The sequence below is a fragment of the Homalodisca vitripennis genome, unplaced genomic scaffold (assembly GCF_021130785.1).
Source record: "Homalodisca vitripennis isolate AUS2020 unplaced genomic scaffold, UT_GWSS_2.1 ScUCBcl_231;HRSCAF=1720, whole genome shotgun sequence".
Taxonomy (NCBI): Eukaryota; Metazoa; Arthropoda; class Insecta; order Hemiptera; family Cicadellidae; genus Homalodisca; species Homalodisca vitripennis.
Window position 1 is genome coordinate 43,392 of NW_025776358.1, and position 22,234 is coordinate 65,625.

At 34.2% G+C, this 22,234-nt stretch overlaps 1 protein-coding gene across 1 annotated transcript in view; it reads right to left on the reverse strand.

Annotated features, from left to right (window-relative positions):
* Window positions 1-18,266, reverse strand: part of LOC124370495 (E3 ubiquitin-protein ligase SHPRH-like) — a 42,282-nt gene extending 24,016 nt beyond the window's left edge. Inside the window, exons 1-9 of the mRNA XM_046828787.1 lie at window positions 18,082-18,266; window positions 16,675-16,933; window positions 15,328-15,430; window positions 13,173-13,415; window positions 11,918-12,055; window positions 9,330-9,532; window positions 3,938-4,117; window positions 2,432-2,670; window positions 1,423-1,691 (exon numbers count right to left, since the gene is read on the reverse strand). Coding sequence (XP_046684743.1) covers window positions 1,423-1,691; window positions 2,432-2,670; window positions 3,938-4,117; window positions 9,330-9,532; window positions 11,918-12,055; window positions 13,173-13,415; window positions 15,328-15,430; window positions 16,675-16,933; window positions 18,082-18,184 — 1,737 coding nt within the window. The 5' untranslated portion in view covers window positions 18,185-18,266. The remainder of the gene's footprint in view (window positions 1-1,422; window positions 1,692-2,431; window positions 2,671-3,937; window positions 4,118-9,329; window positions 9,533-11,917; window positions 12,056-13,172; window positions 13,416-15,327; window positions 15,431-16,674; window positions 16,934-18,081) is intronic.
* Window positions 18,267-22,234: the final 3,968 nt, after the last annotated feature.

Sequence of the window (22,234 nt, forward strand, 5' to 3'; positions counted from 1 at the left end):
CTTACAGTTCTGTATCTATGTACCTGCACCATTGTTATTACTTTGTGTATCAGCGGACAGTATTATCTTATTGTGTATTATCTTACTCTTGTAAATATTTTGGTTGCAGTTCTTATATTGTATGTTTATATTGGCATCAGTGCATATGTCAGTTGCTCAACAGAAAACTAATAAATGGTTGTTGATTTGATTTACTTCACAATTTGTGTACTTTATACATATTTCCTCAATAAAATACATGTATGTTTATTTCTTAATAATTTTTATCGCAACTATAGGATGATTTGACATTTTTATAGCATTATAAGTTTAAAACATGTTCGATAAGTTACATAAATATACGTTATTTTTTTGCAGATTAAAGACGTATATTCTGGAAGCCCATATTATAATCTATCAAATTAAAGCATAAAGAAGGAGGTGTGACTCAATTCTTGCTATTTTCCTGAGCCTTTGCAAATCTCTTTAAAACAGAGTATTCTTGGATTATTTTTGTGTTATTGGGCAGCCTTCAAAGGTTTAAGAATATCAAAAATTGGATTGGTGATAATTTAATTTGACACCTCAGGCTAAAACATCTATTAGGGTTGGGAACTGATTTTTTAAGGTTTAGAATAGGTTTTGAGATTCGAAAATTGGGGATTTTCTCATTACTATCTTATATTAAATATATCCTAAATTGCAGGAAATGCTTATTTTATTATTACCTTATAAACTTGCCAGAAATATTAAAAAAAAAACTCTTATCTCAAATCTTGAATCTCTCTACCGATGGATGCAGCACCATCTATGGCCACTGAGGGAGTAAAGTAGAGGGGGGTTTCACTATGCAAGATCCACCCCTAGTGGGTAGCACTATTTCAGTTTCTTTCACGTAACTCCTAGGAGGTTGGAACTTAGATAACAAAGCCCGCTAGATACTCCAGTTGTTGAACTACTATTGCATTATATTACAATCAGTTTTCAATTATTTCAACATCAGGAATATTATTTGTGATTATTTCTCTAACTTTGGGGAGGAATCTTACTTATTAAAATCTTACTTAATAAAAAAATTTAAAAAATCGTAACAAAATATACAGAACTAATGCCTAGTCTTCTAGGACTACAACTGTGGCATTAATAAGTGGGTCTTAAAAGGATTAATATCTTAATGTATTACCGATTAACATGGATTCCAACATTTAGATAATTATATTCTATGCTCTTTCTTAGACCAAACAAAAGTTTCTGAAACAGTGTGACTGACAAAAATCTTTGAATATTCAGTCCAACTTGAAAAGGAGTTCAAGATTTTTGTGAAAAAGCTAAGCTTCGCTTGTTATCCAACTTGATCTAATGAAATTTTCGGAATGATATCGATAATCTACAATCTATCTAAATTCAGCTAAAAATGTTCCACCTGCATTTGCTAAGACTCACCCTGTACAAAGCTATGATGTGATGGTTCTCACCCATCTTCTTTTTCTTTTTTTCCGCCTCCTCTTCCTCCTCACCAGGACAAGGCAGTCGCAGCCGCATCTTGCACATGTTCAACTCGTCCTTGGCGTCCACCAAGTCAAAAATCTGTCGCCACATCAGGTTCAGGTCGAGGAACTCCTTCTTTACCCTCTCTAGGATGGCCAGGTGCTGGCTGGCCTCCTTGGTCCACTGGGGTGGCACCTGTCTCTGCCTCCCGTAGGCAGCCAATGCTGTAAACATTAACGGTTTCGTTTTACACAAAGCTTCTTAATTGATTAAGATTGATTTCTAGAGACTTAAGTTATTGATATGTGGTGTAAATGTTCTCAAATTTTGTTGCTCACGATTGACCCAGAGTAATTAATACAAATTTTAAGTTGCATTATCAATTATTAAATTTTATTCAAACTTGTTCGTCAAAATATGCCATGTTCATGAAAACTCATACAAATGCATGCAGTAATTTAAATTAATTATTAAGTAGAAATTTAAAAAAAAACTAGTATGTCATCGCAGTAACACACTCTCTGACATACTAGTGGTATCTTTTAGTGCACTTTTAAGTAGTTATCCCAGTCTTCTCAAAGATTTTATTGGGAAAAATGTTTATCTGCATGAAGTAAAATCAGAACAGAATGTTTCATATTAAATAAGACTAAAAGGATTGTTCTGATCAAAGAATGTTTGTTTTACGATATTTGAATTCAGATTATAACAACAAGAAAGATAATTTAACAGTATGAATCCGTATTCCATGAGATTAGAGAATTCTTCTTATAATGTACGCAACTCTGAAATATCCTGTATAAATCCTAAAACTTATGGACTGTTTGCATTTAATACTTAATACTTAGATTTCGCTTACCTCCAATTTTAAAAAGTGCAGATAACAAAACGCTACCCAAATTTAAATGGAATTACTAATTAACAAACATTTAACAGTAGAAATCAAATGAAGGGAATGACATACCTTTAAGTATTTTCTCAAAGGGTGACGCCTTGAAACCTCCCTTTCTGGAGGTCTCGAAGGTATTAACATTGACTCCCACCAAGTCAGCCACCTCCTTGTTGTCCATGTCCTTGTCATCTGTCCAGTCACTGCTGCCAGGCAAATTTCTTTTCTTGTTCTTCCGCTTTTCTTTGCTCTTCTCCTCAAAAAGTAAAGCCTCGTAGCTTTTCAACGCGTTCTCCGCCTTACACAGCTGACATCTGCCCAACACATCACAATGCATCAGAATATATTAAATTTATATTTACTGTGTTTTGATTCTAAACAAGAGATTATACTAAATAAATAGTGATTGTTTAAATGGTTTTAAACCAATTTTTTACACTAAATATTGATATAAAAACATATTTCTGACATTGAAAATTTCAAATAGTGTGCAATAAATATGCTTTCACAAATCTCAGACCGAATTATAACATGTGTAACTGCTTTGTAAGGTCTGAGTCAATTAATTAGGCAATCTTTCCTATATGTTCCTTGTCACAAGATTCTTGATATTCTTATTCACTGTAAATGATAAATCAACTTGTGTTTTATGAGAAAAGACAAAGCGAATAGGCAAAGTTATGGATGATGCAATTTACTTGATTTAAAACCTACTGAGGGTTTGTTTTCCAACTTTTTATAATGTTCAAAACCATTATACGAGGGCTACTCAGAATGTAAGGTACATTTTGAAATGTTAAAAACCAAGTATAAGAAGAACATTTTATTATATACATGTGAGAGAGGGACTAAAATAGTATTTTTCTACATAATCACAATACAAATTCAGGCACTTATCATAGCTGTGGAGAAGTTTTGAAATTCTTGTGTCATACAATTCTGCCACCTGTGATTTCAACCACTCAGTGACGCATACCTGGAGCTTCTCATCGTTGTCAAAACGCTGTCTTGCTTGTGAGGTCTTCATTTTCGGGAACAAGTAAAAGTCACTTGGAGCAAGATCAAGATTATAGTAAACTTGTGGGAAACATAGAGGAAGCTCAGTTAATGTGAAACGACGGTTTTCACGAATCTTTTTGTCAACTTTGACGAACAGATTGTCAGTCACAATGCTCGGATGTCCACAGTTCTCTTGATCATTAATGTTTTCACATATTTAATTTGAATGTACCACTTCCTGACAGAATTTTAAGTCATTACGTTGTTCCTGTACAGTTCACACAGTTCCCGATGAATTTTTATTGGTTTTTTGTCAACAGAAAACGAATCACAGACTGCACCTCACAACTGGTGGGATTTTCGATTGCAGCACACATTTCAAATTTGAATATAAAAAAACGGCCAGTGCAGAGATGTTCTTGTTGTCACGGCTGGATGCTGACTGAGGTGTCGAGCACGAGCACACCAATATATACGCGATAGGCGCACGCCTGACAGCATCAGGTGGAAACGTTCCTTACTTTCTGAATAACCCTTGCATTATTGAATCAATGCTACTGACTATAACACAACTCTACTAACCTCGTTTTGCCTCTGGCAGGAGCACCCTGCGGCAAGTGACACACCAGCGCTTCAGCTGCCATTACATCCTTGTCGGAACCCCTCAGCAATTGGACCCACTTGCGCACCTCTTCTCTCGTTTTGTCCAGCTCTGCCAACCACTTAGCAACCTCCACTCTTACTACATACAGTGACTTCAGCCTAATAATCAAATCAGCATTGGTTACTACGCTTTCCAGTTTATCACAAAAGGTTCGCACCATTAGTCCTCACAAGTAACTGGTTTGGCCATTTGGTGTCCATGTTCAATGTTTTCCTCACTATAAATAGCCTTATTGTAGAGTCTAGTGCTTTGCCTATTCTGCATTTACAAAACTACAATCTGAACCTAACTAATATAAAAATTAATTTATCATTTTTCCGTCTTTGTCTTTAACTTTTTCTTCATCCTTATTCCCAGTTTCCATTTATCAGACTTCAAAATCCCTGTCAAGAAAACAACGCACTGTAATACTCTACTGGTGCAATAATCGGACTTCAACTTAACCAAACTTCAAGATAATATCTAGCAAATGTTTTATTACATTTAAAAGACTTTAGCATTTCAAATCAGTTATTGAAACATTTTTTACCAATGTGTGTTTTAAACTGTTTAAAAGTGATAATTAATTTGTACTTTCCATAAATATTGTTATTTACCATCGTTATATGTTATAAAAGGTATAATAGAACGTTTCAAGGATTGGAATCTATACTCTTTGTCAGGTGGTGGAGCAAACAGGACTCAAAAAACTGTGTTTGCAGTATAACATGTTCTTGTAACAGGGAATACATAGGCGAGGCAAAAAGACCACTCAATGTGAGAATTAAAGAACATAAAGATAATACGTTTTTTTGAAAGAACATATGGAGAAAATCTCAAGAAAAACAAACAGCTCACCAGATGACAGCATGACCAAGACTCCATTAACTAGCACTCCTTCAGATATCGTACCTGGAAATACTTCAAATACTTTTTTAGAAATTATACAAGAAAGCCAAAACACCACTTAAAGAAAACAAGGAAAAAACCTATCACCATCTTTCATCAGAACATTCAAGGACTATCAAAAAAGGTGGAAAGAGTAAACCATCTATTGAGTGACCTACATCCAACCATATTAATACTTACTGAACATGGATTAAACTCAGATAAACTATTACTCACTAAGATTAGTGGTTACAATTTAATTACACACTACAGTAGAAAAGACCATAGATTGGGAGGAGTTGCAATCTACATTAAGGAAACAGAAACCGCAAAAACAGAAGCAATCAACATAGCAAACAGTTGTCAAGAACTGATATGCGAAGCTGCATTAACAAAGATAAAAATCAAGAAAAAAAACTCTCTACATTCTAGGGGTTTATTCGGACACCAGGAGGACAAGCTAATGTAGCTATCAACATTATATCAGATATACTTACCTCATTTACAGCTGAGGCAAAACTACTTATCTTAATGGGCGACATCAACATAGACAGGCTAACTGTTAACACGAATAATACTATTTTCGAAGATGAACTGCTGGTTTTTGGAGTCAGGCGGCTTCCCCTTCCAGCGACAAGAATTACTAATCATTCGACAACATCAATAGACTGCATCTGTACCAACATACCTGAAGATGCAGTCGACTTTTCAGTGATCCAAGGTGGAATGTCGGATCACACTGGCCAAATCTGTTCCATTGCAGTGGAAAGAGAAGTCTTCCCTAAAAAAGAAGCTACACAAAAAAGAATTTTCTCAATAAAAAACCTTAATAGCTTAAAACAGGAATTCGAAATGGAAAAGTGGGAACTGGTACACAATGCCCCTGATGTTGAAGAGGCATACAGAACATTTCAGACAACTGTGAGACAAATATTGGACCATATATGCCCTAGCAAAAAAGTAAAAGCAAAGCCGAGGGGCAGACTAAAAGTTCAGTATGACCAAGAGTCCAAAATACTAAAAGAAGATTTTCTAATTGCCTTACAAAGATATCAGCTCACCAGAAATGAACATGATAGAACATCCATGGCAGCAAAAAAGAAAGCCTACGATCTCAAGCTTAGGAGTCTCAAACAACATATGGCTGCTAACTACATCACTAACTCTGACAATAAGTCTAAAGCCGTTTGGGACATAATAAACTCAGAAAAGCAAAGTAAGCAACAGAAAGAAAATTCAACACTGAAGATGGAGATAGAAGAAAACATAATAGACAACCCCGCCGAAATAGCCGAACATTTTCAACCAATACTTTTCCCAAATAGCAGATTCCACATTAGGCGAAAATAGAGAACATCTGAAATACACAGCCATAACTCATCCGATTTTGCTTCCACAAAGAAATTGTCAATTACTAATTTTAACACCAACAACTGTTAAAGAAGTCTTGGGAGTGATAGCTTCCCTGAAAACTAAATTATCATGTGGAATTGATGAAATTCCTTCAAAATTAGTTAAAACACTGTGCCAAACAACTAGCACCACCACTGGTTACCATAATAAATCAATCGTTTTCCTCAGGCCAGTTTCCATCCCCCTTAAAAATATCAAAAATATACCCAAAGCACAAAAAAGGATCCATCACTAAACCCGAAAATTACCGTCCCATTTCACTAATACCAACTTTCTCAAAAATAATAGAAAAGGTAGCACTCTCAAGAATGTTACAACATCTGGACAGATATAATCTAATAACAAAGAACCAACATGGCTATCTCAAAGGACGATCCACCACCACAGCTGTCACTAATCTAATTGAATATGTCATAGATAAATTAGAAGACCACAAACACGTATCAGCTGTCCTATTAGACTACAGTAAGGCTTTCGATTGTCTAGATCATGATCTTATCTTGAAAAAGATTTCAGCCCTAGGTTTTGAAGGCTTGGCGAAAGATTGGGTGACTAGCTACCTGAAAGGACGCAAGCAAATAGTTGAGATTCAACAAAATGTAAATGGGAGTAAATGCGTGTATAGATCAAGACAACTCACAGTAAGTAGAGGAGTGCCTCAAGGCTCAGTTTTAGGCCCCTTTTTGTTCATACTTTTTACAAACGATTTTCCAAGTTTTATCAATGACAATTCTGTAGAAACCATTATGTACGCAGACGACACAACTCTTTTGTTTACAAATAACACAGCACAAAATCTAATTTTGGATATTTCATTAACAACAGAAAAATCACTCCAATACTGCCTTCAAAACGATCTGGTCATAAATCAATCCAAAAACCACCCAGATAAATTTTAGCAGAAGACAAGAGCAGATTCCAAAAATACCTAATATTTTAGTTGAAAAAAAGGCAAAACTGCTTGGCCTAACAATTAATGCTGACCTCTCCTGGACAGATCACATACGCGATCTGACCAAAAAACTTTCATCTGGCACTTATGTGGTAAAGCGAATGAAGTGGATAGGAGGTTTGGAGACGGCAAAGACAGCATACTATGCTGTAGTGGAGTCCCACCTCAGATATGGCTTAATTTCATGGGGAGGAACATCTGAAACCAATCTCAACAAAATCCTGATACTCCAGAAAAAAGCTGTTAGGGCACTCTATAGCCTCAGCCCTAGGGAAAGCTGCAGAGAAGCTTTCAAATCCCTGCAGCTTCTTACTGTCATAGCACTATACATCCATGCAGTCGTCATCTACACCAGCCAGATGGACCTTCCTAGAAATGAAAATGCTCACTCATACCACACCAGACGAGCAACGGACTACATTCTCCCTGTACACCACACATCGCAATTCAGCAAAAAACCTTCTTACATTGGACGCAAAATCATTAATGCACTACCACCAAATCTCAAGAACATGAAAGGGAACGAACTGAAAAGACATTTTCGAGACTGGCTGATGGAACGACCTGTATATTCATTGAAGGAGTTCTTCGATCTTCTATAAATACCACATCAATATTTGTAAAGCAAGAAATATTAATCTAAGTTTTTGTTATTATCTACTATTGACGCAATTGTATTTCTTAAAGAAACAACAAATAAAGAATATTGTCTATTGTCTATTGTCTACGTAAAAAGGAATAGTGGAGAAGTCTAATTTGCTCAATATTGGTGGTCTAAAAATCATCACATGAAATGGAATGAAGGCAACCAGCATAATATGCTGTGAGGAGAATTTTTTCAAACAATAACTTATTGAGGCTTCATAGATAAAATTAGCAGACCAATATTGCTAAGTCAATCTTTGATTCAGGTTAGACCACTTTGGGTATCAGTATTAAAAAAAAGAACTAGGAAACCTTAAAAGTTAATACCAACCAAACAAACCTCAACTAACAAAATGTGTATACACACCAAAACCAAAACGGCCTTAGGGCCAGAAGCAGCTTGCCTTTACATACAGGATTTCGGACATTTTCCATCGTTATAGGTTATAAAAGGTCAAAGGTTAAAAATTTCAGATGATACTATGCGGCACCGATGAAAGAGCTGACACCAACATTCTTGTTAGTAGCCTGTGCTAGTGTGATGTGTGATTGTGATACTTGTACTTGTGACTTGTGCTCAGGACTTGCATCCTGCACAGTGACAACACCTAGACTGGACTCCAAGCAGCTTTTGGGTATGTTTGAACACTTATCTTTCCTTTTTTTTCTTCTTTCTGTTCTTTATTTTGTATGTATTAATACCTCCCCCATCTGATTAAGAGAATAGATTCCAATTCTCAAAACGTAGTGTTATACCTTTTGTAAACATATAACAATGGCAAATGTCCGAAATCCTGTTATCCTTTCAAACCTTCCATCGTCAATAACAAACTTTAAACAAAGAAATATTATTTACCAGTCAACTTTAGTATTTATTATTTTTGAAAATATTGTTATTAGTTTATAGTAGTTGATTTGATTAGGTGACATTTTTAATACTAGAGTAATGAACACTGGATGTTTCCAACAATGAAATCCTTGAGTTAAATCTTTTAAATTATCGGTCCTGTAAGAGAAATTAACAGGGATCAATAGTCTATTTTTGTTAGTGGTCAATTGACAAAATCTTATTCACTGACTGTCAGCAGGTCATTGTTTTCTAAACTCAATAAAATTACAACTGAATCTCTATAAGATCATCAGTGAATTATATTTGGTTTACTTGAAATACAGTGTTTTTTTATTTATGTGTGAGGTATTTTTCTTATTTCATCAAAAGTCCTGAAGCTCACATGAATTAAATTCCATTACTCTTGGGCTATATTAATAATACTACTTAACTGTAGTATTATTCATTGGTTTCACAATGAATTACAATAAAAATTGTAGTACTAAAAAATAGAAAATGAAGACCCAATCTCCTTTTGGGTATTAGCAAAAAATAAAGCCCACAACTAAAAAAAGTCTCATGGCAAAAACAGCTATGGACCTACTTGTTGGCCAGATTGTTGTATTGGTTCTTCTGCTGTGCGTCAGTAAGCTGTATGGCGGACTTGACTCTATCCAAAAGCTCCTCTCTATCCGAGGACCATTCCAGTGTCCGAAGCCACCACTTCGAGTATCCGAGCGTAGCTCCTTCCAATTGTTCTGTTATGGCTTTCTCATGAAGTTCTATTCGTTCTTGAGTTCCCGCCATCTACACGACAACCAAGGAAACTTACCTCTAATAGTGATAATCTAGTTAGCATATTTACAATTAACTGTCAATAATATGTCTTTACACGCCGGCTGTTAAGGGGGCAGGTAACAACGTGTCAATTCTCACTATCACTGTATAATCACAATGTTGAAAATTCTACACAAAAAAGTTCAGCATTCCTGAATAACTGTTCAAATTTATGAGTTTTCTAATAGTTCATCTCCAGCTTTCGATAGGTTTCAGCCTGCAAGGCACTGAACATAAGTATTAATAAAATGACTTAATACCTGAAACCAAAAACAGTCTAAGTGCAGAGCATTAATATTTTCTGCTTTATTTATTTAATAATTCTGAACACCTCATGATCAGTGTTTTAATTTACATTATGGCAAGTAATCATATGATCTATTTACATACAATCATTGCAACAAGTACAGATGATTGTAAAATAAATGCAAACCCAAAAAGCCAAAAAGGGAGTAGAGTCCTTTATGGTGGGGCCAGAGCCAGGTTGCAAGATAGATTTTCCTACAGCAAAGCTCTTGTAAAAGATTGGAAAAGAGGATAAGATACTTTAATTGGAAAAGGGCTCAGGATTAAGACAATAAAACGTGTTTATCTCTCCTTAAGCTAAAGGGTGAGCATCTCTCTTAGATCAGAGTAAGAAAGATATAAGAATGATATTAGGGATGTTGACATACAGGACATGACCTCCTTAGAAAACACCTTATGAAGGTGGGTTTTAGTCAGACTGATGATGTGGAAATAGAGACTCTGTGGAGAAGCAGAAGAATCAGCGGAACACATATGGCTGTTGTCCTGCCATATCTAAAATTAGAAAAAAATGTCTAGGGGCATATCTACTCAACCCCAAGGACATCAGAGAACAGGAACCCTCAAATCTGATCGGCTTCTGTAAATTTCTTAGATCCTGGGGACACAAATATAAGTAAGGGAGGCGCACAGGTCCTTTTTAGGACTAAATGCAGGGAAAATCATCTATTTCCCTCAAGAAATAAATATATTAAATTTCATACTTGAAAAGCTTGAGGATATTGTATATTTACTTTCCTTAACACGTTAGGTGCCAAGGCAATTTGGAAATTTTCACCCTGTGGTGCCAAACTTTATTGCTCATGATATTGATACTATTTGTGTTTCATACTTAAAAGGGATCTTAATGATTACTATTCCAACAGTTTCTTTACATGTATATGTATGCATAAAATGTCGGCTGATTTGGCCGACATGTCATTTTACGAGGTCAAAACGTGATCGTAAAATCCCTTGCCAGGCCAATCAGTCGACCAGTTATTTAGGTGTATAACACTGCCAATCCTGTACCTTTTTTTGTTTTTAGGATTAACATAGTATTGTAATGAAATAAAAATGTATTAACTAGGATTTAATGAACACTAATTGTATGCTGTTTATTATTTTTATTTCACATCAAATGGTTGAAAATTACACTGTTGTTAAAAAAGTTCAAGACTTGGCCGCTAGGTTATGTTAGTAGACTGAAACATATGTTTTGCCGTACCCTTACAACTGCATAGTTGTCGCCCTGATCGGGCAAAACGTAACATTGAATAAAGCCTATCTGTCTTACCAATCGGCGAGAAAGGGCACTTGAATTTTAATCATTTCTTTTCACTGTTCAATAGAATTGTTCGAACATACAAAGTATATAATGTTAGAAAGATTTAAACTATATTAATTTACCAATGTAAAAATATAAAAATAGGTTTCAAGATATTAATGAAATTATTTACCGACACATTCTGTCAGTGTTCTACTATTGCTGCCCAGCCTACAGAAATAGCAGCCAATCTGATGCCTTTGGAGGCTGTGTGCAGAACACTGACATGCTGCATGGTTCACAAGACTGACACTTGGGGAGCCGTTGTACCTGTTTGAGAGGCTCTTGTTCCGGGAGAAGGTCGCCTTGCATGGCAACCATCAAAGCAAAAGACTCCACTTCTCTAGAGTTCGCCTTGAGCTCGGGAGGAGGGATTTTGGTTATTTCTGATCTGGACTGTATAAACGCCCTTCCCTGTGATCTTAAGTCACTGCCCTTGTCCAGTTTCAAAAATAGATTTAAGCAGTATATCAGTTGTTTTTTTTTTTTACTGAATCTTTTGTTAAAAATATTTAATTAAGTAATTAATTAATATAGTGTGGTTATAAGAACCTGTAGTAATTATATTAGTAACGTAAAACCGAATTTGTCTGAAAATTGCTTTACAATAAAGGCACCTTTTTCAATATTTACAGGAAGCTTTGTGAAGAACATACTTATTAAGGAACAGCTGAAGATCAACACTGGCCTTTTCGAGCACAAGGGTTTGGAAACTAATCTACAATGTAGACTAAAAGAGTTACCGGTGCCTCTCGCTTGCCGAGATATCTCAGTTCTAAGGCCTTGATGTCGTCTCTCATGGTGTCGTCTCGCAGTGTGGGTGGGACACCGTCATAGCCTCCGTCTAACACTTCCGCCAAGTTGTGCATCGTGTGAATTCTCTGCAACAGTCATCCTTTATTTTGATTTGTCAGAGAAACTCATATAAATATTTAAAAAGGTTGTACATTGCTGGACCAATCACATTCATCACGGAAATTCAAATACTGAAAAGTGCTAATTTAGAACATTTTCATAATTTCAACTATTTAAACAAGTAATGTTATTAAAATAATCAAACTCTCATGAAATATAACAAGGTTAGTTAATTAAGTTATTAATTTCACAAAACGTAATGTTAATGAAAAACCACAGAACGTAGAAAGAAGAGGGAAATGCTATAAAAATAGATGATTCTCTAAACCTCGGATGTCAATTTTACTGTACAGTTAACGTTACACTTACAAATTTACAGATCATAGCCTGGAACTCAGATGTGAGTAACAGGTTCATAATACTATTTCTGTTACTAATATGAATCATGAAAATTTATACTAGCTAACCTTATCATGCAGAAAACTGTAACTTTAAATATTTATCTAAAATATTAAATTTAGTCCTGAAATAAGATGCTTTTCAATAAAGATTTAAAACACTAACTTATCTTTTTATCTCCCAAACCTCTATAAATTAATGCACTTTATCCTTTTCCATGCCGTTGTCACAAGTGTCTACTACGTATCTCGTTATTGTTTTTCAACATGTGATAGTGTTGTAATTAAGTTATATTTTTTCTATCATGTTTTATAGTAACAACGAGTGTATTCTATTTTATGAGTAGAATTTGATTTTGTGATTTAAATAGAAAATCTGATAAGATAAGATCATAGACCTTATCTGCAAAATATTATATTAGAAAATGCTTTAATAATAAAGTAATTTTTCAGTTTCATTACATTGTACCATGAATTTGAATTTAGATAAACTTAACAGTTTTGTAAATAGTTATTTTAGATTTATAGCTGTTAAGGAAAATTATGGATTTCATTGGCGTGTGAAGGGTTAATGTCACAATGGTTTACAAAACAAAACTGACAAAAAAAACAGCAGCAATTCACATTTCCAATGCTGAGAAACACAGATAAAGTGGTGAAAATAATGTAAAATTTGTTGTAAAATGTAATGGAGCATGACACAAGACAATAATAACTATCAGCTGTTAACTATAGAACCAATCACCTGAAGAGAATCTATTTTCAAGCGCCCGGTGAGCTCGTGCTCCAGATGTAAGACTGCCCGGTACGCGGCTGCCGCGTCGGACCACTCCTGGCGTATGACGTGAAGTGCGCCAGTCCCGTTGAGAGCCGCCACCAGCTGACGTAAAGCCTGCTCAGCATCCAACCTTGCCCCAGTCACCATCTGCCTCAGAAGATCCTCCATCCTCATCGTCTTCTTAATTGAGACGAACTTTCCACGCACAGCCTGTGGGCATTATTTCCATACATGTCATAACTTTTTCCATAGGAAGTTTAAAAAAAAAAATAAAAGTTAGAACTTTATTAAAATAAAAATTACTTTACAGTTACAACAGCTCAAAGTATTAAATTTCAAAAATTCAGTTTGGCCACTGTTTTTAAGAGAAGACTTGTTTTCAATTGTAACATTTGACAAGCTTCAATTGATAACCCTTAGGTAGTAGACAAAGGAGAATAAATAAATAATTTATTTTATTACTCACACTTTGCTATCAGATTGTGATGGTCTATGATGTCGGAGTATCTGTGCTAGAGATAGTGCAGGTTCAAATCCTGTCTGTGATTGTAGCACTTTTTATCAGTACCATCGACCTTGTACTGTATCGACTCTCCCCCTTATTCTGTTTGACAAAATTCTCGCACAAGCCAGTGGCCCATGAGGATGGGTAGAATAAGGCTTAAATAGAGAATGACCTCTCCTTTTTAAAAAGTCTTTTTTGTATCAAAAATTTATTGTAGTTATTATTGATTATTATTACTTACCAAAAAATCTACTCCCTTTAGATTTATATTTTCTTTGATATATTTCTTCAAAGCTTGAATTTTAAGAATAATCTAATTTCAAATATTTCCGAATCAAATATTTTTCTTGTTTTAAGATTATGAATTAAATCCAAAACTTATATTAGTATAATTATCGAGTTATGGAATTCAGCCCTATTTTTTGCTACTTGTAGTTTAGCCTTCCATTATGCACTTATCAAGATTGAACGTTCATCTAAGCTTTTGCAAACAGTCCCTAACATCCTTAATCAGGAAATCAATATTACTATTCTTCCTATAACAGTATAGGTAACTCCACATTTCAAAATTTTGAGAACCAGCGGAACATAAACCAATCCAATTAAATACTTTTTATTAATCAGATGTATTGATAAAAAATCAAGTACAAATTCAGAATTGTTAGTTCTACTGAGAATTATGCAATTCCAGATTCAAGAAGCAGAATCAAACAATCTCTAAAATTTACATATTGTACCTATATAAGGCTTCTAAACTAGCCTGTGAGATCAAGGAAAAACTAGATTAAGTCCTCCTTAAGAATGTTTAAGATAAAAAATCCGTAATGTTTACGGTTTATAATGTGACACTTAAATATATAAACATCTCCTGTAAACCAGGGCTGTCATGGTGCCTAAACAGCATTTTGGCACTGGTTTTTGAGGGAAGATATTATATTTTTAAGTCAAATAATATTGTTTTAGAAGCTATTCTTTTACAAATTAGGTTTTATTACAATTCCAGAACAGTAATGCATATGTTTCTTAATTTTCACCAAAATTGTGTTTTTTTTAGTTCATAAAAGGCTAAAGTAGCTTTTAATTTTATGGAGTTAACTTATTCAACATTACTAAATAAAATCAAAATCACAGTTAATAACAAAAGTATTGATTTTTAGCATATTTAAAAAAAGGAAAATGTTAACAAGGCACCATTTTGTACTGGATTGAGATAGAAACATCTGGTTTTGAGACATTGTTCTTTTTTTACAAGGGCATTTAAAATGAGATGTTCCTAGATGGGTGTTTAAAATAAAATAATTTTAACTAACACCCCATCCCTCCATTTAGAGTTAGAGATTAAATTTCCCAATATATCCAAAAAACCGTAATTTTAGTCTTATAACGATCCCCTCACATACATCACCTTGTACATAGTAGATCAAATAAATGGTACGCACTAGATACCACATTGAGTATATAATATGGTGAGAGATAAAAATTCGTCACAGGCCACCTAAATTTCTGAGATTTTAGGAGAAGCACCCAGATTCCACTTCAACCCAAACAATGAGTGTTGGTTCTGCGTTAAATTTACGATGACACCACTGCTGAAAACATTTGAGCAGAAACACTAACCTGGGGGTGCAAACACGCTTGGCGAAGTTTCAGTAGAGGATTCAACAAATTGGAGATCTGTTTCCTATCCAGACTCTTCAGGGTGACATTAAGGTCCACAAACCTAAAGACACGAAAAAGCTTACTTTAGTAATTGTGATTGTATATAGTACGAGGGCTATCCAGAAAGTAGATTATGTTTTGATGTAAGAAAGTACAAGAAAAAAGTTGTATTATATGCATTTTAAAGTGACACTAAAATAATATTTTTCAACATAGTCATCATACAAATTTGGGTACTTATTATAGAGGTGAAATAGTTTTGAAATTCCAGCGTTATAAAATTCTGCCACCTGAGACTTCAACCAGGTAGCCACAACCTCCAGGTAACCTAACTTCTGTGTAACAATTTTGTATAACAAACTCCTTGAAATTGGAAGAAAACTAAGTGTTCTGTTATTGTGAATCAGCCGCACTTCAAAACTTGTGGAATTTTCAACTGTGTCACACATTTTAAACTGCTATTGTAAAACAACATGGAGCGAAAGTAACCTCCAACTAGCACGGCTGTATTGCCACTGAACAGAGAAAATGCCCTGACATAAAAATGGCCGCAATAGCTAGTCCTGCCCCTAGCGGCTACAGAGCGAAACGTAATCTAAATTCTGGATAGCTCTTGTATATATATAAACACTTATACTCAATTATAGTGAGGCTATGACCTGTCGATACAAAGTGAAATGGGCCTGTGGCCAGTCATTACAACTGCATTAACAACCAATGGGATGTCCTTTGTTTTAAAGCTATTATTCGATATAAATAATCTTAAAGAATGGGTTTTCGTACATTTGTTATCATTAATTTCACAAAAACTGAAACGCTACATTTCGAGAATTAGTATTACATTTATCCTCTTCCTCCGGTGTCAAAATTTAAAACAAAAGATTAAGCACACAGTGAAATTAAAAATTAAGAAACATGGCAGTGAACATGCCAAAATACATAACAACAAAAAGTCTTGTATCAAAACGTCAAACTCCTACAACTCAGAACTTAAATCAAGAGAATCACAAAAAAACACCATTACACAATACTGAGGCACAGCTGCAAACAAATTATACAAACATTGCAATTGGTAGTAACGAGAAAAGTTAAGCAATTGCAGTGCACAGTAACCATTGAAACAAAGCAAGTATTTTTAGTTCATATGAAAACTCCTAAGGTTATTAGTTTGACTACCAGGCAGCTCCTGGAAAACTGATAACACCGGTGTGTAGTTAATTATTAAACACTTTTAATAGATACACAGTGTATAAACCTATGACATTTCCATCCGGAGTGCCAATGTTCTGCACTCACTGCGCTCACCTGTTTATCCGGTTGACAAATTGTTGGGAGCACTCGGTGTGAGTGCACTGGTAGAAGTATTTCTCCACTTCTGAGAATTCTAGGAGGTGTGTGTCCACTGTCTGTGATGGTACGCCGGTCTCAGCCAACACGTCCTTCATCTGCGTGCGCCATAGCACTCTGGGCACCAGCTTCAGCAGAGAGCGCCAATCACGACCCATGAGTTCCAAGAACTCCTTGTACTCGTTCCCTGCCAGGAACTCCATCAGCCCGACTAAGTCTGTTTTAAAAATCCAATAACAAGTTAGAGTAGTATAAGTTGCATTAAACATTTAATTAGTTCGTGATGATTTTTTTGTTTTTTTTGTAAGATAATAAATATTACACAATTTGAAAGTATCATCATACTATTGTGCTTATCAGTCATAAAAATGTCAGTAACAGTCATTTTTAGACCGAGCTTGCCTTATAATTTCCATGTTTCACTAAACAGCTGATTCCAGCACAGTGTGCAATGAAATATCAGTCAGCTTTACCAACCATTTGAATAGTATTAGAAAAATTTCCCACAAACAACCATATAAAAATGGGTTTTTATGAATTATTTGATGAACTCTACAAGAAACGTAAAACATTTATGGTATTTTTGAAATCAGTAAAAAATTTACTTCTTTAAAATAAGTAAAATATGGGCCGTTACATTTACAAAATTACTTAAACCCTACACCTCCTGCTTGATTTAAAAAAATTGTTCACTTTAATTTTAAAAAATAGAAAAATTTCATGTAAAAAACCGTTTTGTTATAGGTAGGTACTAATAAAAGAGTTGTAACAATTAAAAATGTTGACCAAAAATTGTTTTTTTGAGCACAGCAAGTGAACATCACAACCAACTATCTTAACTACATTGATTTGTTGGTCTTGTTATTATGCACAACTGTATTTTTTAACCTTTGCTTTATCTCTTACAGTGTACAAGATCCCATCAGTGTGTACAATTTTGGAACACATTGTATTTACCTCAAAAACAATAACGAAAACAAGACCAGGTACTGCCAAAAAAAAATAGTTATAATGCGCGGAAGAATGAAGTGATCATTAGTTTTCACTGACATCACAATAGACATCAAGAATCAAATAAAGGCATCTCGTTATTCAGCTGTTCATCCCGTTTCCAATGGTATATAAATCACATGGTTTTTTAACAATATGAGTACTGTAAAAGGGAGTGATGCTAATCAACGGGATAACCCGTTGATACGAGTTGAGACATGTGGTAAACAATGGAAGATCTATCGATTTAACAGTTTGACGATTAATGGTCATCATTATTGGAAGAGACCACTTCATAACTCTGGCCTCGCTTAATACGTTTTCATTATTTTCCTTTGACTTATGATAGAAGTTCCAACATGACTGTGGGCTCACCGTTCACAGCCTTCTGTATAGGGGTGCCTGTGACCGCCCACTTGTTTTCCGCAGTGAACTTCTTGGCCATCTCGGCCGCCCGACAACTTGATCCCTCCACCATCTGTGCCTCGTCCAGGCAGAGCCGCCACCAGTGCACAAACAGTAGCGGTGACGTTGGCGCAAAGAACCGCTTGGCATGACGCAGGTTTTCGCTTCACCGGCTCCGTGTAGTTCAGCTCCCTTGTCAACACCTTCAACGTAACGTGAGAGAATAATATCACTAAAATTGACTAAGCATGAGGGATTTTAAAATACAAAAAAAGCATTTGAAATCACAACAATTTAATTTTAAAGAAATATAGCAGCTGAAATTGGAATTTTTCAGACTATATGATGATGACAAAATCTGATTCATTTACCTACTACATGCTGGCTCCTAATGAATTTAAAAGGATGTAACTACAATATTTAATAAATTTACTTAATGTATGATGTTGAAAATGGAGCTTATATCGGTTTTTCTTAATTCAATCACTAAACGGAAAAATAACATCAACCAACATTGATAACTTTTTATTTTTTGATCATTTACAATATTTACAACCGTTTACTTGGTGTATGGTGATTATGATATGTGACACATTTATCACATATGTGGTAATTACAATGTGTAAAACTATTTACCTGGAGCATGGTGATAATGTATATGTGAAACACCAGGTATGTGGTGATTGGTGTTAAAACAACGGGTACAATATTTACAACCATTTATCTGGTACCTGGTGACTATAATAGCTGAAACATTTACCTGGTACAAAGTAATTACACATGAATCGTTTAAGTACTGTATGGTTATTTGAATACCCAGAAAAATTACCTGGTATGTGGTGATTACAATGTCATAGCTAGCCAAGTCGTGGGGTTGAATGTATCCGTTGACTCTCACACCTTCATAGACTAGAACCCTCAAGTTGTTTTTCTTCACGTGCTTTTCAATCTGGAGAGAAAACATGATATTCTCAAGTTGTACTTGTCACCCTATTAAAAAATTTCTCAGCTTAATTTCTTTCTGTGAAAGTAGTAAAAATAAACAGATTGAGTCAAATCACAACTACTTTACTAGAAATAGAAATCAATTGGCAGTACATAAACATGCATTGGAATTTCATTATAAAAAACCTAGCTCGGCAGGTATTAAATTTATAAACCAAGTCCCTAGGAATTTATTTAACATAGAAAATGATTTATTGTTTAAAAAACATTTAAAAAAATTTTTGACAGATAAGGCTTTGTATTCATTTGGAGAATATATGGACACATAGGATATAATAAAATAAAAAATGTAAGATGATTCCATTCCTTATTTGTATAAATTCAAATGTAATTGTACAAATAATATGAATAAAGTTAATTTGAATTTGAATTTGAGTACGCTATCTATAGCTAACTGTGTAAAGCCTGAGAGACTTAAAATACAATAAATACATAGGTTGAAAAAATATGAAGTAACGGTTAAAAAATTTATACATGCATAACATTTCACACAATTTGAGTTTAACCATGCACATAAAATTTAGAGGGTACATCTTTTTATAGTTTTATTGCAAAGTTTTCAAACAACCAGTACGTTTATTCTACAGCAGCTGTTCATAATATCCATGTTGGTCTTAAAATATTACAGGGAAAACCTATTACATCACATGGTATCAAAATATATTATATTTAACAACAAACATACGTACTGAATATATTAATCTGGAAAACATTTTGAAATATCCTTTTTTTCTACAAAACTGTCTTCACGAACTACAAATCTTTTCAGTACACAAAATCTGAGTGTGAGTTATCTTTAGATTAAGATTTGCCTCGTTAAGTGTCTTGAAAACAAATTGTGTCAATGGTGTGGATCCTCTATTAAAGTCTTATGCCAGCACCATAAGTTTATTACTCTATTAAGTTTGTAGGCTGGATAAATTTAAAACTGAAATACTGCTGCACACTTAAATGTAGGCTGCTCACTGAAATCCAAAACTACATACAAATCCTCACCTCGCTGACCCACTGCTGGGATATTGCCTCTGGAGAGATGATGACGGTTCCTGATGATAGAACAGTTGGCAGGTGTTGCCAACATTGGAAACAATAATACTGATAATCAGCCAGTGTTTCATCGTAACCGACACACTCTGCGTGCTGCCAGGTGTTGCAGTTCGGGCACTCGACGATGTTGTCGGACTCTATATCCTTCACACAGCAGCACTGGAACGATGATGAGCGATGAAACTGTTTTCTCCGCTGCGTCTTCATGCTGGTCTCTGACAGGCAATTATCATACCACGATTTCAGCAGAGTAAAAGTTTCTCCAGCCTTTAGGGCAGACGCTCGTTTAGGTTTAATCTGTTTAGAGTCTTTATTTGAATCTGGATATGATTTCCTCCCTCGTTTTGTACTTTCTATCTTCATCTTCTTCCCACCGGTATCACTAAAACTATCAGATTTGGCTCTTTTCCTTTTACTTTTGCCACTCGCCATATTTTCTTCTTCTAATTCAATATCAAAGTTATCAGGTACAAAATCATCATCCTCATCGAACCTTACCTTTTTTCTTCTTTTCCTTTTAACCTTTGCCACTTGCACAGTTTCTGTCTGGATTTCTGTTACCTCATTTGGAGAATGTGGGAGGATATCATTTACAACACAACCGCTATCCTTAAGATCTCCTACGCCATTCTTCAAGTCTTCTGAATTGTCGTTACTGATTTTAATTTCAACAATTCCATCTTCAGTGGGATCGAATTCTTCTCCAGAGTTAACAATAGTTTCCGTTTTATTTTTTTGAAGGTGTTCTTTTGACTTTTTAGTCTCATTTTTAAATTCTTCAGGTTCAGTTTTACAGGAATCCTTTTTTTCATCCACCTGAAACATTTCAAATTAGAACGTAAAAGAAAAAATTGCTTGAAGTTATTTATACATAGAAGTAGTATTGTAATGTATAAAAAAAAAAAAAAAAAAAAAAAAAAAAAAAAAAAAAAAAAAAAAAACATATAACTTGTGAAAAATAAGAACTATCTAATTTAATTGATTCAATAAATTATTTAGTCCTACTGTATTTAGAGTTCATTTTTGACTGTTTGAAAGGATAGCAAGATTATAAGATTTTGTCATCCCCTATTTGCTTTTATCATAATAGGCTACTATATAGTTATTTGAAGCGAATTAAAATATAATTGTAATATATATATTGTCCCGGCGGAGCAAGTACTTTTTGCGATTCAATGTTTATTGAAATTATATATATATAATTTCAATAAACATTGAATCGCAAAAAAGAAAGACATATCAAGAAAGACTGATAAACCTTTCTCAGGTTTACATATTGTATTGCATTTTTTTAAATACATGATCACATATTGTTATGGTCTACCTGTTTATTTTGTAGGATTGAGACTGTTTTTTTTCTCTTTATCTTGTATTTTTTTCAAGGTATTCAATGTTATACTGTACCCATCAAATATAATTCATAATCATTACTGGACATTTAAGAACTTGTACAATAAGGTAATAAATATGTAGTGCTTTGATTGCACTTTAATTATAACAATTGCATTTTATCTTTTATAATTTTCTTCTGCTTTGTAACAGTGATTACATTATAGGGAGGCTGCTGAAACAAGTTTTTACAATTTCATGAACCAACTACTTACTTTGGTGTTGTTTGTTTCACAATCGGTCCTGTGTTTTTAAGTGAAACATTTTATAACACTCAGCATCAAGCTTTCACCGTTTATCCAAATCTTTGGAAAAGATTTTTATATTTGAAGTATGTTTTAACCAATTATAGGCATAGCAGACCAACTTAGCATATTTTAACACGTTTTAGTTAAAATTGAGCACAAAATATAATTACAAATGAAATACTAATATTGTAATATTATGCTATTAAAACAAATATTTAACTATATTTGGATTATACATTTCTATAAACACAAATAAACACGTAAAAAGCAAATTAATAAGCAACAAGAAACACTAAAAAAATGTTACCACTGTCAATAGTTGTACATTTTTAAAATGTCTGATTTTTATAAAAATATTCCGAATTGTTTGTTTTTCCACTAATAACGATCTTCTAACATGAATATAACTCACAACAGAATATACCACATAAAAA